Source organism: Pezoporus flaviventris, unplaced genomic scaffold, assembly GCF_033815535.1.
Source record: "Pezoporus flaviventris isolate CSIRO_AGI_PZ_B2104156 unplaced genomic scaffold, CSIRO_AGI_Pfla_v1 ptg000007l, whole genome shotgun sequence".
NCBI classification, from domain to species: domain Eukaryota; kingdom Metazoa; phylum Chordata; class Aves; order Psittaciformes; family Psittacidae; genus Pezoporus; species Pezoporus flaviventris.
In genome coordinates this window covers 47,457,712-47,471,623 of record NW_026892555.1, presented here as the reverse complement: position 1 = coordinate 47,471,623, position 13,912 = coordinate 47,457,712, and the positions used below count along the sequence as shown (strand labels likewise).

Below are 13,912 nucleotides of genomic sequence, written 5' to 3'. Positions count from 1 at the left end.
GTATTCACTTTCCAACAGCTGCAGATGATGTTACTCAGGGAATGCACATAAGCCTGACCCCTGTCTGTTGTCCGTTATCCTCATCCTGCCTTAGCATCCCCAGTCACTTGATAATAATGTTAGAGAGAGTATCCTGTCTGTTCTATTTAATATTTTTTTCTGGACCCGAATTTATCTAATATGTTTTTGGAAGTGCTGATTCTGTCTGCATCTGCAAATATCTTTGGCCACAGATTTCCAGAGTACCATAACCTCTGTTTAAACTCCTAGTTTCAGTCAGGGCTTCTTAATATTGTAGAATTAATGAAAGCAGTTCTGTCATCACCGTGCTCACTGCTTTCCTGATAGTTGTGTAGTACTATCATATTTTTGCATCTGTTTTCCTCCTCCTTTCCATCATCAATGATGTTTTTTTCTTTCATTGCAGTAAAAAAATTGACAAACAAACTTCCAGATCTGTTCAGCAAGATCGAGAGTATCAACCAACAGCTAATGCCAACAAGCAATATCTCTGAGAATGTAAATCACATAAGAGAGCTAATTCAGCAGGCAAGAGACGCTGCAAACAAGGTCTGTCCTGAACACTGCAATTGTGCTTGACCTCAGTGGTTTGGACACACCACAGTGCTTTGGTCCTCTTTATCTTTCTAAAACATTTTTTTTCTAATGTATGTGAAAGACCAGACATAAATGTAATTCAACAGCACCACCCGGCACTTAAAGTAACTGTGATGATGGGAAGCATAGTAATTTGTACATAAAAATGAGTGGATCAGTAGCATTCTGTTTCATCCTCCTCCCCTAAGGTTTTTTCCAGGGCACCTCTGATACTTATTTGTACAATAGTCTCTTGTCTTCCAAGGTGTTGTGGTGGCTTTGGCAGCAGAGATAGAGTCGGCTCTGTAGCTTAATAGCAGGGCTGTCCACAGTGCATGGCCAGCTGAACGCTGACACTGCCAAAGAAGTTGTATAGCCCAGTGCTCTCATGTCTTCAGCTGCCTCAAGATGTCAGGAGCTGGCTATTAGCAGCTTCTTATTAGACTGCCATTTCTCCTTTTAAGCAACTGCTGTAGTTGCTGAAGGGATAGCATGGCCTCAGGTCCCTGAGAAGCATCCGTAAAGTCATCACAAATAACCTACAGTCACAGTGAATAAGAGAAATCTATGACTGTGGTGTAAATAGCTGTAATAGGATGTGTCTTTGTTAACCTTAGAGGTGCATTATAATTTCCAACAGCTAGTCCAGTCCAGCTAAGTGAAGCATCAGGATCTGTACGTAGACATCTAAATAATTCATAGGCTTACTCTATAGAGCTGCAGGGCACATTCTTCCCTATCGGTGTATTTAAGGTAACAATTACTTAACAGAGGCATGGTAAGGGTTGATTAACTGATGTCCGTAGTAAAAAATACTGTGTTAAGTTATAAGGATTGACAATACAGAATGCCGTATTATCCAGCCTGTTTCAATTATGTTGTTTGGTAGGATTAGAGTCCAAATCTGTAGTAATTGATGGCTGTAAAATGACTAGGATATGTAATAGGTTACTTTGCAATTAAATGTAACACTGAACTAAGTACGAGTAGTAACAGATAGTTATAGTTGTTATAGTAGCAACAGATAATTATACTGAATATTTTCTTTCTTACCAGGTTGCTATTCCTATGAGGTTCAATGGCAGCTCTGGTGTGGAAGTTCGACCTCCAAGCAACCTTGAAGATCTGAAAGGCTATACTTCACTTTCTTTCTTCCTCCAAAGACCTCAGACAAGATTAGAAAATCCCCAGAGGGCATCAAATAAGTTTGTACTGTACCTGGGTAATAAAAATGTAGGTATATTTTGATACTCGATCTGGTCTTTAGAACAGACAACATACTTGAGAAACAGATGGGAGATTATTTATTTTGACTGAAGTTCATAGCTACAGTTGGCCCATTTCTTCGTGATTGCCATTATGTGGGGGCAGCAGTGTTTTGTTCATTCCTCCACTGACAACGTAACTTGTTGGATGACTGACTGCTTTGCCCTTTGATGCTTTGCTGTTTTGCTGCTTTAAGATTTACTTCTCCGTCGTGGATACCATCGCACTGTCTTGTCAGAACTGACAGTTTCTGCAGCAGTCAGCACAAACTCAGCCTAAATCCTGCCTCAACGTTTTCACTCTTTTCACAGTATAAGTCTCTGTGAGTTTCTCTGTTGGTAAATAGAAAGTGATCATTTCAGTTTTAAAATTCTTTCTCTTCTGAATATGCAGAATAAACCAGACCTGCTTGTGCATTCCGGTTTCCTCAAGAACCATCAAACACTTCAAAACTTTTCTGCATGTGATTCCTAAATATGTATTTTAAGTCTTGTTATCTGATAGCAGCCATATCCATAGTGAGTCTTGTGCATACACAGAAAGCAGCTTAAAGGTAGTTGTTCTACATCGGATTTCATCTTTTTATCCCCTTAATATCTGCCATTTTATCCCAGGATATCTGTTGACACATTTTAATTGTTACTTGTAAAATATGGTATGTTGAAGAAATAAAATGTGAATTGTTTGGGGAAATGACTGCTTTCAGTTAACTCTGTAGGAACCATTGTCCTGACTGAGTCTCACTGTAAATGTCTTTTTTATTTCACAGATGTTGAGCCTAATTTTTAGGAAAGGTGTCATGTTTTCATGGCCTTAGCTGGGAGATGTTACAAATGTGAAAATTATTTAGCTCCTATTGTTATAAAAATAAAAAGCCACAGATTACTTTTCAGTTCATTTATAGCTGTATTTGCTGAACCGATGCAACACATTACTCACTGAATCACTCCAACATATAAGATTACAATTTTTTCTTCACAGAACTGCTAAACTTAATAACAATTCTCATGATTAGGTAGGTGGATGTCTGATGACTCATGCACAGTATGATGATGTTTCTGAGGAAGTGCTGCTGTATTTTACATTCATTAACATTAATCATTCATTAATTATTATTATTTGCTTTGCTATTCTTAGGCTTCCAAGGACTATATTGGTATGGCTCTGAAAGATGGTCACCTTACTTGTGTCTATAACCTGGGAGATGGTGATGTAGAAATAGATGTGCAGCCATTTGTGACTCAAAGTGAAACTGAGGAAGCTGTTATGGACCAAGTAAAGTTTGAAAGGTATAAAACTCACAATTGCACAACAATCGATTCCAAAAACTGCTAAGAACATCTTTTAATAGTGTGATGTGGTATTTTGCCTGTCTCTTTTGGTTTTAGGATTTACCAGTATGTAAAGCTGAATTACATCAAAGCAGCAACTTCAGCTTCTCCAGAGTATGAAAGCCCTTTGACTGCAAGCAGTGGAGGCAATGACGTGCTTCTAAATCTTGATCCCAGCACTGTTGTCTTTTATGTTGGAGGATACCCACCAGATTTTAGGGTACAAATTGTTGCTTAATTTTTTAAAGAGATGTCCATGTTAATCATTCTGTTGTTCTTACAAGTAAAGATTGGAACTAGCAGCCACTCAAAGGCTCTGTAAAAGTTTATCTATATAAATAGAAATAGACAGGATGTAAGGAGACGCTAGTTGCTACAGAAGGTGACTGATGTGTCGTATGCTAAAATTCAAAGAAGGGGGAGCATGATGGTATTTCATTTGCTGAGGAAAACATGAAAACTGTCCAGCCCTGCTAAGTACAATTCCCAATACATCCATATGACTCCACTTTAAATTGTGCTGCAGTACTCCAGGGGTGGTATCAGATGATTTGCATATTATATACAAAGAAATAATAATTTTATGATATTTAGAATGTCATCTTCTGTGTCTTACTAGTATTTGCATAATATTACTAATAGTCTTAACAGTTACATGTCAATGTAAAATATTGCCAGCTAGATGTTGATGGAATGTTTTTGGTGGCACTATTTTGCAGCCGCCACGCAAGCTGGACTATCCTCATTATGAAGGCTGCATTGAATTAGACAACCTAAATGAGCATATTATCAGCCTTTACAACTTCAAGAGGACATTTAATCTCAATACCACTGAAGTGCAACCCTGCAGAAGGTACGGTATAAACACAGACGTGTTTCGCAGTTCTGTGATTTTATCATTATGAACTCTTGTCTTTTCCCATCCAGAAGAGTAACTACTGTGGCTAAACGGGTGACTTTTTTCTAACTTTTTGTCATTACTGCATTTCTTAGAAAAAATCCTCAGTGTTGGCATGCTCACATGTATGGCAATCTCAGTCCATTGGCCAACAATTTAAATGTTACAATGCCCAGACAGAACTCATGGGCTAATGCATTCACCTCCTTTTAAAGTAAATATCGCATTAAGCACAAAAAAGTCGGTCACTATGACTTCCTCTCTGAAGACCATATGCGGATCCAATAGAAGCCAGTGGAAGGTTTTCTTTTTACTTGGGTTAGATCAGAATTCGGCTCTATTTGTGGCCCTGCACCAAATGCCTTAACTTAAGCTTTTTTAAAATTATAATGGCAGTAAGTCCATGTGGTAATAGCTTGTTCTCTCACATCTGTGTTATCAAATTATCACAGGTATAAAGAAGAGACTGACCAAAGCTATTTTGAAGGCACCGGTTATGCAAGTGTCACATTGAAAGAACTAAATACCCACAGCCGAGTACGCTATGAGCAGACAATTGAGACTACTGCAGACGAAGGCATTGTCTTTTTCGCAGCAGATGGGGTAAATTTGTGGAATGCTTCTGTCTGTTTTGAGGTCCAAGAACATTTTTAAAAACTTCACTTGAGAACATGTTAGATTTAGTAACTACTGTAAGGAAATTTCTCAAAAGTGTTATTTTTGTCTATGTGGCAGATTAGTAGATTCTGCTGTACGTTTAGTGTCACACGGTTTAGTTTTAGGTAGTACTGCAAGGAGCAGGGAGATGGACTCAGTGATCCTTACGGGTCCCTTCCAACTTGAGATATTCGATGATTCTACAATGGCTGCTGAATACTCACTTTGTCAAGGCTGAGAAAAAAAAAAAACAACATTCCAAGTAGCTCCTCCATTAGGCCATTCAGAGAATTCAGAACTGGGGGCAGGCAGGGAGGATGTAATTTGAATCAAGCCAATTTTGAAATGCTGAAATCCTCCAAAAGTGGAAGTGCATTCTTCCCAAATCTAGATATGGGTGGTAACAGAGGAAGGAAAATCTAGAGTGTGGCATGCTGACTTCTACCTGTAAAGGTGCTCAAAACAGTATTGATGTTATTCATCTAATAATATTATAGACGTGTTTGCAATCGCTGTGACATCTTCTGGATAATTTCTCAATGCTGTAAAAAGTCAGTAGACATCTTGAAATGACAAAAAGTCCTCTAGAGACTTGAAGAATACATCTGGAGCTGATACCAGATCTGTTTATAACAGTTTAAAGTAATTATGGTTGGTTATTGTAAGTTTTAATCTGCTTTGTGTTACCTTTTCCACCAAAACCATTATTGAAGCAACTAGATAGCTTCATTAAAATTATTCACATGGCAGTGAAATATAAGAAATGTTGGCAGTTTAATTGTGGGGTTTTTTTGGTGTTTTGTTGTTTTTTTATTGCAGGATCAGTTCATCAGTGTACTTATTAAAGATGGTCACACAGTTTTTAAATACAAAGTTGGCTCTGAGCCTCCAAAAGAAATAGAAACCAACGCAACTGTAAATGATGGAACAAATAAGCAAGTATGTCATTTTAAACAATCAAGTGATCATTATTTGCAAAATTACTCATTTAACTGAAACTAAACATCCTGTTGTGAAGTCTAATTGTGATGTTTTCCTTTTGTCTTGAGGATATCAAGCCTCTGGGGATTACTTTGGACATGTGAAAATTAATCTTTCTACTGTTGTGTTTTCTGGTGAATAAGTTCAGTTTTAACAGGAAAAGCACCAAAGAAGAAAATTTTGACAGAGAAATGCTTTATTTAAATAGACCTGTGTACACTGCTGTTATTAACATCAGTTTAATAACTAGATTAGTATTTTTACCACCTAAGTGTTTATTTCTTCAGGCCAGGCTGATCTTTACAAGGATTCCTCTTTTGTGGTCTTCTTGTTGTTGCTTGTCTGCTTAGCTTCGGTACTGCCAGAGTAAAATTGTAAAGACATTGTTAAAACCTTTGATTGCTGTGTTGATGCATTATCCCTTTCCCCTTACTACCTCTCCAACAAAACAGTATAGGTCACAGGGTCTGCTGGAAGGAACCTTTGTGCCAAACCCAGCCAAGTTACCTCCAGCCAGCTGACTGAGCTAGTCTTTGTGTCAGGCAGCAGCTCCTGGATCTTCAACTGCAAACAGAAGGCAGTATCTGAATCTTAAGCAAGGTGTATTTTAGAGCAATCTTCCTAAAGAAGATAAAACCTCACCTTCTATTTAGATAGCAGAGCATTTGTCGTAGGCATTTTCTTTGGCTAAATGACCAAATTTTGCAAAGTACCTTTAAACTACTGCAGTTATTCTGGATTTAAGTCACTAGTAAATAAGAGAAGGGGGGGGGGGGGGGGAGAAAGCTCACATTGTGTCCTTCTCTGTGGGAATACTTTTAATCTGCTAAATAATTTTTGTTCTGCTAAGTAATTCTCCTTATTCACCTATTTCAGATTCATTTGGTGCTTGCCCGAAGCAGGAATACTGTTCATGTCAGCCCTGATATTAAAGCCAACATAAATGTCTTCCTTTTCACTAAGTACTACCTAGGTGGAATTCCATCTTCTCTACGGGAGCGGTAAGTAATATAAAAAGAGTATAATACATAGGCTTTGTATGGAAAATCCATCTAAATTCTTTCCTTAGGCTATTTCTTTCACACTCTGTATTGGGTATCTCATATAATATGAAAATAATAGATGATCATAATCTGTAACTTTTGGCTAGTGGTGGGATCTTTGTTGCAGTGTATCCTGAAGATTGTGTTTGATCAGCGTGAAATATGTGTGCACAAGAAAGATTGCTCTTATTCTGTTTTTCTATTTCTTATATTGTCAACATCTACAGGCTACTATACTGCTGTATGCTTGGAAATACCAGGCTACTGAATTCTTTTTCCTTTCTCTCCCTGAAACCAGCTTTAATATATCCACACCTCCATTCCGGGGCTGCATGAAGAACGTGAAAAACCCCAACACTGCATCTGTTATATTTGATGAGACTGTTGGTGTCAGCAAGAAATGTTCAGATGATTGGAAGGTAACTGACAAAGTTCCTTAAAAACTTCTCATTGGAGTTTACAGATTCCGGTTTGTCTATAAACCCCAGATCATTAAGTTTTACTCTGGTCAAAAATTTTACTTGGTTAACATGTGCTAATATTAAAAGAACCTGGGGTTGGTAGAAGATATGAAAGCAAGGAGTGTCCACCCTACTGTGGTACCTTGCTCCAGGGAGTAGCTGACCCTTTTACTTAATACTGTGTACAATTAAGAAATTATATTTATCTGTCGTGGTTTAAACGCTAGCACAGGGTTTAAACTTGGCTTCCAGTTGCTGTTATTGATTAGGCCGGAATACTTAGTTACTCAATACTACTCAGGATCTTTTCTCTCACCAAGGTGCTTATGCTTCCTAATTAGAATCATATAATCAACTAGCATTAATTAAATGGTCTCTCAACCTTTTTTCTTGAAAGAGCTAAGCAGACTCTACTTCCACCAAGGTCTCTCATTGTAAGGATATTGCTCTACCCATCTGTTTGTTTTGTCATTATTTTCTGTCCACACTTGAGTTTTGCCATGTTCTTTTTAAAATGGGAAAATGTGACATTTCAGTGTTGGCTTAACCAGTGCTGCATGGAGAGTTGAAAACTACCCTTCTGCTTCTACCTACTGATGCTTACACTGTGCATGATCCCGTTTGCCCTTTTTAATATGGCATTGCCCTTAATGTTTCTTCTCATTTGATTTCCCTTTGTGGCATATAAACCTTTCACAGAGCAACTTCTTTGCAGGCTGTTTTCCTATGCAAAGGATCTGACTTTCATTCTCTCTCTGCGTCTGTATAACTTCTCATGTATTAAAACATGTTTTGTTCAAAAAGTCCCAGGAATATTCTGTCTTATGACTCACACAATTTCAGTTATGTAGCTCATCTGCAAAGCTCTGTACTTACGAGCTATTCCTTCAGATGCTTACTTTTGCATCCCCAAATGTGAAAACTTTCAAAGCCATCACGCCAATGCAAAGAGTAGCTAGAGATGAAAAGCTCATTATACGCAGCAAGCCTCATCTCCCTGTAGAGTTTCTCAGATCACAGTTAATGCTGGTGAAACCAATTCAGTCAGTCTCTTCTGTACTGAAATAATGGTACTTGCGGTTTGTCTTGTGCTTGGTTTTGACTGGAGTCAGTCACAATTATGTTGAGTAGGGCAGTTGTTGTCCCATGTTGCCGTTTCTTCTGATTAAAAGGAAAATAGCTGAAAGCATTGTCTCTCTTTCAGCTCGTCAGATCTGCAGCTTTCTCTAAGAAGGGAACACTGAGCCTGAGTGCAGCAGGTTTCCCATTTCCCAAGGATTTTCAAGTTGGCTTTGGATTTCAGACCATGGCATCAACTGGAACACTCTTAAATTACAATCTATGGGTACGAAACATGTTCAACTTAGAATACGTGATTGGTTTTATTTCTGTATCAGTCACGTCTCTGTGACTCTGCCAGTTTGGCATCGGTTTGTGTCATAAATCTCATGTAGATTCCTGTATTTTAAGGCGATAAATGGCTATTATAAGCCTTTTTTGAGCATGGCATCTTGCATATCAGGCCAGGAAAACACATCCTGGCAATTTTTTCACACACCCAACAAGTAGTTTGATGAGTAACTGGGCTTTGACCCTGATCCTTCTGCAGAGTAGCTCATACACAATGTATCACCACCATCCCACTAAGATAACTGTTGCCTGATAGTTTGCTGAAAAAAAATGGTATTCTGCCTGCAGAATGTTACCATTATCAAATGTGCAGCGGAATCCAGTTGATTTTGCTCTGTTCCCTCAGAAAGCAGGGAGGTTCAAGCAGAATCCCATCCTTGCTGGCTGAAGGAATTAAGAAGTGAGTGCACACCAGGCATTTGAGAGGTGGAGAACTGAATCCTCTGCTTTTGTAAAAATACTTTAAAAAACCACATTTTAAATAACTGGTATTCAGAGTGCAGAGGTATTTTAAAGCAGGAACTATGCTAATCATGCAGAATTTGCTGTAGCATCTAGGACTAAATGACTGAGAAATGCAGATTTAGTGTAAGAAAATTTCTTTTCCACAAGAGACCACTGAGAACTGTATAAATGGCAATATCAAGGAGAACTAAAGGCTCTTGCATTTACCTGATCATTTTATTGGATTCTTTTATAGCCTAATATTCTTACCATCTTTCTGACACCTGGCTTTGTAATTGCAAAAATGGGAGAGAAAGAAATCAAATTGGAAAAGAAATACAAAGATGGGTCAATGCATTACGTGACAGTCACAAAAACAAACAACATGTGAGTTAAGTTCTTTACCTAATTCTTTTATGTTGTGGTTAAAGAAAGAAGATTAAAATTTTGTGTGAATTGTTCTTTTTGTACACAGCTAAAAGGGGCCTCTGCTAGCAAAGGATGCTGAAATAATGAAGCAAAAGGAGATTTTTGATCTATGAATGTGCATGCTGATAGCTATGATGTTTCAGCTGTACACTGCTATGCATGTGTTTTATAGATGGTGTGAGTTTTGAATGCTTGTCAAGCTGGAGCCTTGGAGCTCTTCCCATTCCCATAGGCTTTACATACGTCACTGTAACGTAAGTGGTTAGAGGCCCAGGGAAGAAGCTAATATTGTGTCTGTTTTTTCAATAATTATCTTTAATGCAGATACATATAAGGAAAGACAATTTACTGAAAAGCTCCTAAATAATAGTGATTTCTGTAGAACACATAAAAGGACATAACTGTTAGCTGAAGTGGAAAATGGCTATAACTTCAGGTAATTATAGCTTAATATTATCAGTACTAGATGCTAATAACATGTAAAGTGCACCATTTTGACAGAAAGGATGAAATCCTGTCCCACAGCTGTCAAGGAGAGCTTTTTCATGAATTTTAATGGGACCAGGATTTCACTGTAGGACTAAAGTACTAGTTTCAACTCTTGCTCAGTGTCTACTACCAAAAAGCAGAGCAAATTCATAGCAGTCAATGAGCATGTACTGAAAAAGTCACAGAAAGAAGCTAATGAAGCTCTAGCATAATTATAATTTAACAAGCAAATACATTTGTCAAATGGTTCTTTTTTAATACATATATTTCATTTAGGTTCATAACTATCTCTTTAGAATTCATGCTTATTTTTATTCACTTGGTTTCAGAGTACATCTATTGGTTGATGATAAGTCGGAATTGGCATCAGTTGACTCTCCCAGAGCACGGGCATTAATTGAACCTATAAAGTTTGGTGGAGATGATTTTGAAGGTTGCATCTCAAACATCTTTATAAAAAGGTATTTGACATAGAAAGAATTTTGTTTGGAGTCATAGAATCATAGAGTCAACTACGTTGTAAAATACCTTTAAGATCATCAAGTCCAACCATTATCCCAGGACTGCCAAGACCACCACTAAGCCATATCACTGAGGGGCTCCTCTATGCAGTTTTTGAACACTTCCAGGGACAGTGGTTCCACCACTTTCCTGGGCAGCCTGTTCTAATGTTCAAATGTTTCTTACATTTTGGCCTGCTTTCCTTCTTTAATCATATTACAATAACTTTTTGTTAAAGTAACTTTTTTTCTAAATACATGAAGCCTTCATGGATGTGTAACTTTACTGCCCCCAAATATTCTTTCAGTCAGGTATATAATACATGGTATCAAGTTGTAATTAGTTCTGCTGTTCAGATGTAATGGAATCTTAGTCTGAATCATACTTGTTTAGTAGTGCTTTAATAAAAGACTGACCTCAAATTAGTGAATTGCAAGTGTCCCAACAAGGCACATAAAAAGGTCTGCTAGACTGCATCATTTTAGCTACACTGGAAGCCAAGTAATGAAATGAGCAAAGCTTACTGATGGAACCAGAAGAGTTACACAAAAAGATGAGAGCTTGTGTATAGAAATCATGTGTGTGATTTATGTTGTCTCTTTTTCACATTTCTCTGATTATTAGAGCATCTTACAGGAAAAATTTAGGATGAAAAATATGCATAAATATGTTCTTTAAAGAAAAGAATTCCTTGAGTCACAAGTGGTGTCCCAGTGGGACTTTTTATTTTAGCTAAGTTTTGATGAATATTTATACACGTATAGACTTTACAAAACGACATTGTATTTTGATTTTATTATTATAGAACCACAGAATGGTTTGTTGGAAGGGACCTTTAATGATCATCTAGTCCAGCCTCCCTGCCATGGGCAGAGACACCTTCTACTAGACCAGGTTGCTTAAATTATATCTTCCTTTAGAGCACTGCAAGGCAATGAAGTAACCTGTGTATTAACCTACCCATCAGAAAACAAATTTGGAAAACTGCTTGCAGTACAAAAATAGATTAAGAGTTAATATTGTAGCTAGTCTGATCAAGTGAATGGTGAACTGGATGAGAATCAAAGAAGTTCAGACTCTGCTCCCAGTTCTACCACTCTTCTAACAAAAACCCAGGGGCAAGGAACTTTGTTGCTCTTCCTAGTTGTAAGGTGTTTTGTAGTTTACTGATTAGAGAAACTCTGTCCAACTTACAAAATGATAGTAGATAGTGTTACTATTTTTTTACACACAGGAACTTGGTTTTGACAGCCTTTCTGATAATTTGGCTATAATATTAAAGCTATATATTAAACTGGGATGGGCTCTGCCCCTTGACAAATCTCATTAGAATGTCTTAAGGAGAGAGTGAATCATTGAGTTAGCAGGATCTGTTGTTGCCATTTTCTCTTGATCTGCCGCTGGTTATGCATAATTAACCAGCAAAGTTTTGTAGTCTGATCCAGATACCTTATTCAAACAAGGCTGCTGCCATTTTCCCCTCTTTTTTTCAATGGCAATGTTTGTTATAAACATATAGTTTTTAGCAAAAATCAATTTGTTTAGAAGAGATCAAAGCCAAACATCAGTTTTTCCATAGACAAAAAGAAACAGGCAAACCCAGGAAAATAGGAATACTTTTTACAGCATTGAACTTACATTTTTCATTGGAAAATGAAAACTGGTACTCTAACATCAGACCACTGGGAAATTTATTTTGTACAGAGCACAGTTTTACAATATGTCGTTAATTACACTAAAGCAAAGGAATGATGTGTCATGGCACTTACTGCTTTCATCACTCTAGGGCAGGTCAGCTCCCTGAGGTTCAGAATCTCGTTAATTATACTGCAAAGACTGGTGTGTCCCTTGGAGCTTGCCGCAAATATGAGAACCTTGAACCAATGCTGCTGAAGGAATTTAAAAATCCTCTTAAGTTTAAGATGCTCAAGGTATGCTTATTTTTACTGTAATCTTTGCTCTATATTGAAGCCAAGGCTTTGTCTGCACAGCCATGTTTTGCAGAGCTGAGATTCAGTTGTTATTTACTTTCATCTCACATCTGAAGCAAGTTGTTTGTTGTGGAAGTTCCATGCTAAACCCATCCCTGTTCAGAATGACAACAACTTCTCTGCCATTTAGAGCAGGCTGTTGATTGCCTCAGGTGGAAACTTTTAAATGTGTAGCTTGAAATGATGGGTTTTCTTCATGTGTATGCATAGTAAAGGTTTCAATTCTGTCCTAACAGGTACAGAATGAGAAATACCTTGGGTATTTGAAAGCTGCTAATGTGCAAACCCACACTTTACCAAATCAGTTAAATGTCAGCAGTGAAGCATATCTCTTTGGAAACATCCCCAACAGTTTTATATCCTACATGTTTTCTCCACTGTCATCTACAGACAGGTAATACAAATGTTCTCTGTTCTCCCCTTAATACTTGAATTGTCAAAGCTGCTTGAATATTTGGGTGCTAGGAGTTAGCATTTTCTTCTTGAGTATGTCTTGGGGCATAACAAAAGAATGGTTCAGGCATTTTTTTTTTAGTATGTTAACATTTACCCAGACGAGGTAGATTGACTTGGATGTGGAAGACAATTACAGTGCATATTGATGCCAACTCCTAAGCCTGAATATGTCAACTTTCATTTGCATTCAGAAATGCAGGCAATGCAGAACACCATGATCCCACTCAAAAGCTTTTTTGTGTTTCACAAATGGAGTTTCACTGGCATTTTTCTGGAGCACAGAAAGAATACCACTATGAAAACAAACCTCTGCTTACTTTCCACTACAGGTTACATTTTTCTGTAGATGTACGGACTCGATCATCAAGAGGATTAATAGTTTTCATAGAGGAAAGGTCTGAGGACTCTTATATGGCTCTCCACATTTCAAAAGGACGTTTTGTCTTTTCACTTGGCTTTGGAGGAACACAAATCAAACTCAAAACCAGTATTAAATACAATGATGGGCAATGGCACACTGTAAGTATGGCACAGGAACCATGATGAAACCACAACTATTCAGCAGGCACAGCCTATTGAATTTTTAAGGTATCAGAAATTGGATTCTAGTCATCTGAAGGAAAGTCCTATGCCTGAAAGTTCATGTGGTTGTCAGGTCTCTGTTATGAGAGAGCTTATAGAGACTGATGGTCCCGGCATGTTATTTTCAGTTTAAGTATTTCAACAATAGGGTGTTTAAGTTAAAGAAAAAAAAAATCTTCAGTGGCTTTCATTTGCCTTAGGATTTCTCACTGTGCTATGCTTGTACCCTGCAAAGGTTGCCTTCAGCACAGATGCAGAGAACATCCGCCTTGTTGTTGATGGTCTAAGGGCCCAGCACAGAAGATTAGCAGCAAATTCTGCCATCAGCATTAAGCCACCAATCTACATGGGAGGACTGCCATCACTAAAAACACAG

General features: G+C 37.7%; 1 protein-coding gene across 1 annotated transcript in view; it reads left to right on the top strand.

Moving 5' to 3' along the window:
• Nucleotides 1-13,912, top strand: part of LAMA3 (laminin subunit alpha 3) — a 106,860-nt gene that overhangs the window by 88,415 nt on the left and 4,533 nt on the right. Inside the window, exons 55-70 of the mRNA XM_061448642.1 lie at nucleotides 428-570; nucleotides 1,654-1,830; nucleotides 3,001-3,152; nucleotides 3,252-3,414; nucleotides 3,914-4,047; nucleotides 4,545-4,695; nucleotides 5,569-5,688; nucleotides 6,607-6,731; nucleotides 7,072-7,192; nucleotides 8,439-8,579; nucleotides 9,345-9,475; nucleotides 10,336-10,467; nucleotides 12,294-12,438; nucleotides 12,735-12,892; nucleotides 13,284-13,473; nucleotides 13,772-13,912. Coding sequence (XP_061304626.1) covers nucleotides 428-570; nucleotides 1,654-1,830; nucleotides 3,001-3,152; nucleotides 3,252-3,414; nucleotides 3,914-4,047; nucleotides 4,545-4,695; nucleotides 5,569-5,688; nucleotides 6,607-6,731; nucleotides 7,072-7,192; nucleotides 8,439-8,579; nucleotides 9,345-9,475; nucleotides 10,336-10,467; nucleotides 12,294-12,438; nucleotides 12,735-12,892; nucleotides 13,284-13,473; nucleotides 13,772-13,912 — 2,324 coding nt within the window. The remainder of the gene's footprint in view (nucleotides 1-427; nucleotides 571-1,653; nucleotides 1,831-3,000; nucleotides 3,153-3,251; nucleotides 3,415-3,913; nucleotides 4,048-4,544; nucleotides 4,696-5,568; nucleotides 5,689-6,606; nucleotides 6,732-7,071; nucleotides 7,193-8,438; nucleotides 8,580-9,344; nucleotides 9,476-10,335; nucleotides 10,468-12,293; nucleotides 12,439-12,734; nucleotides 12,893-13,283; nucleotides 13,474-13,771) is intronic.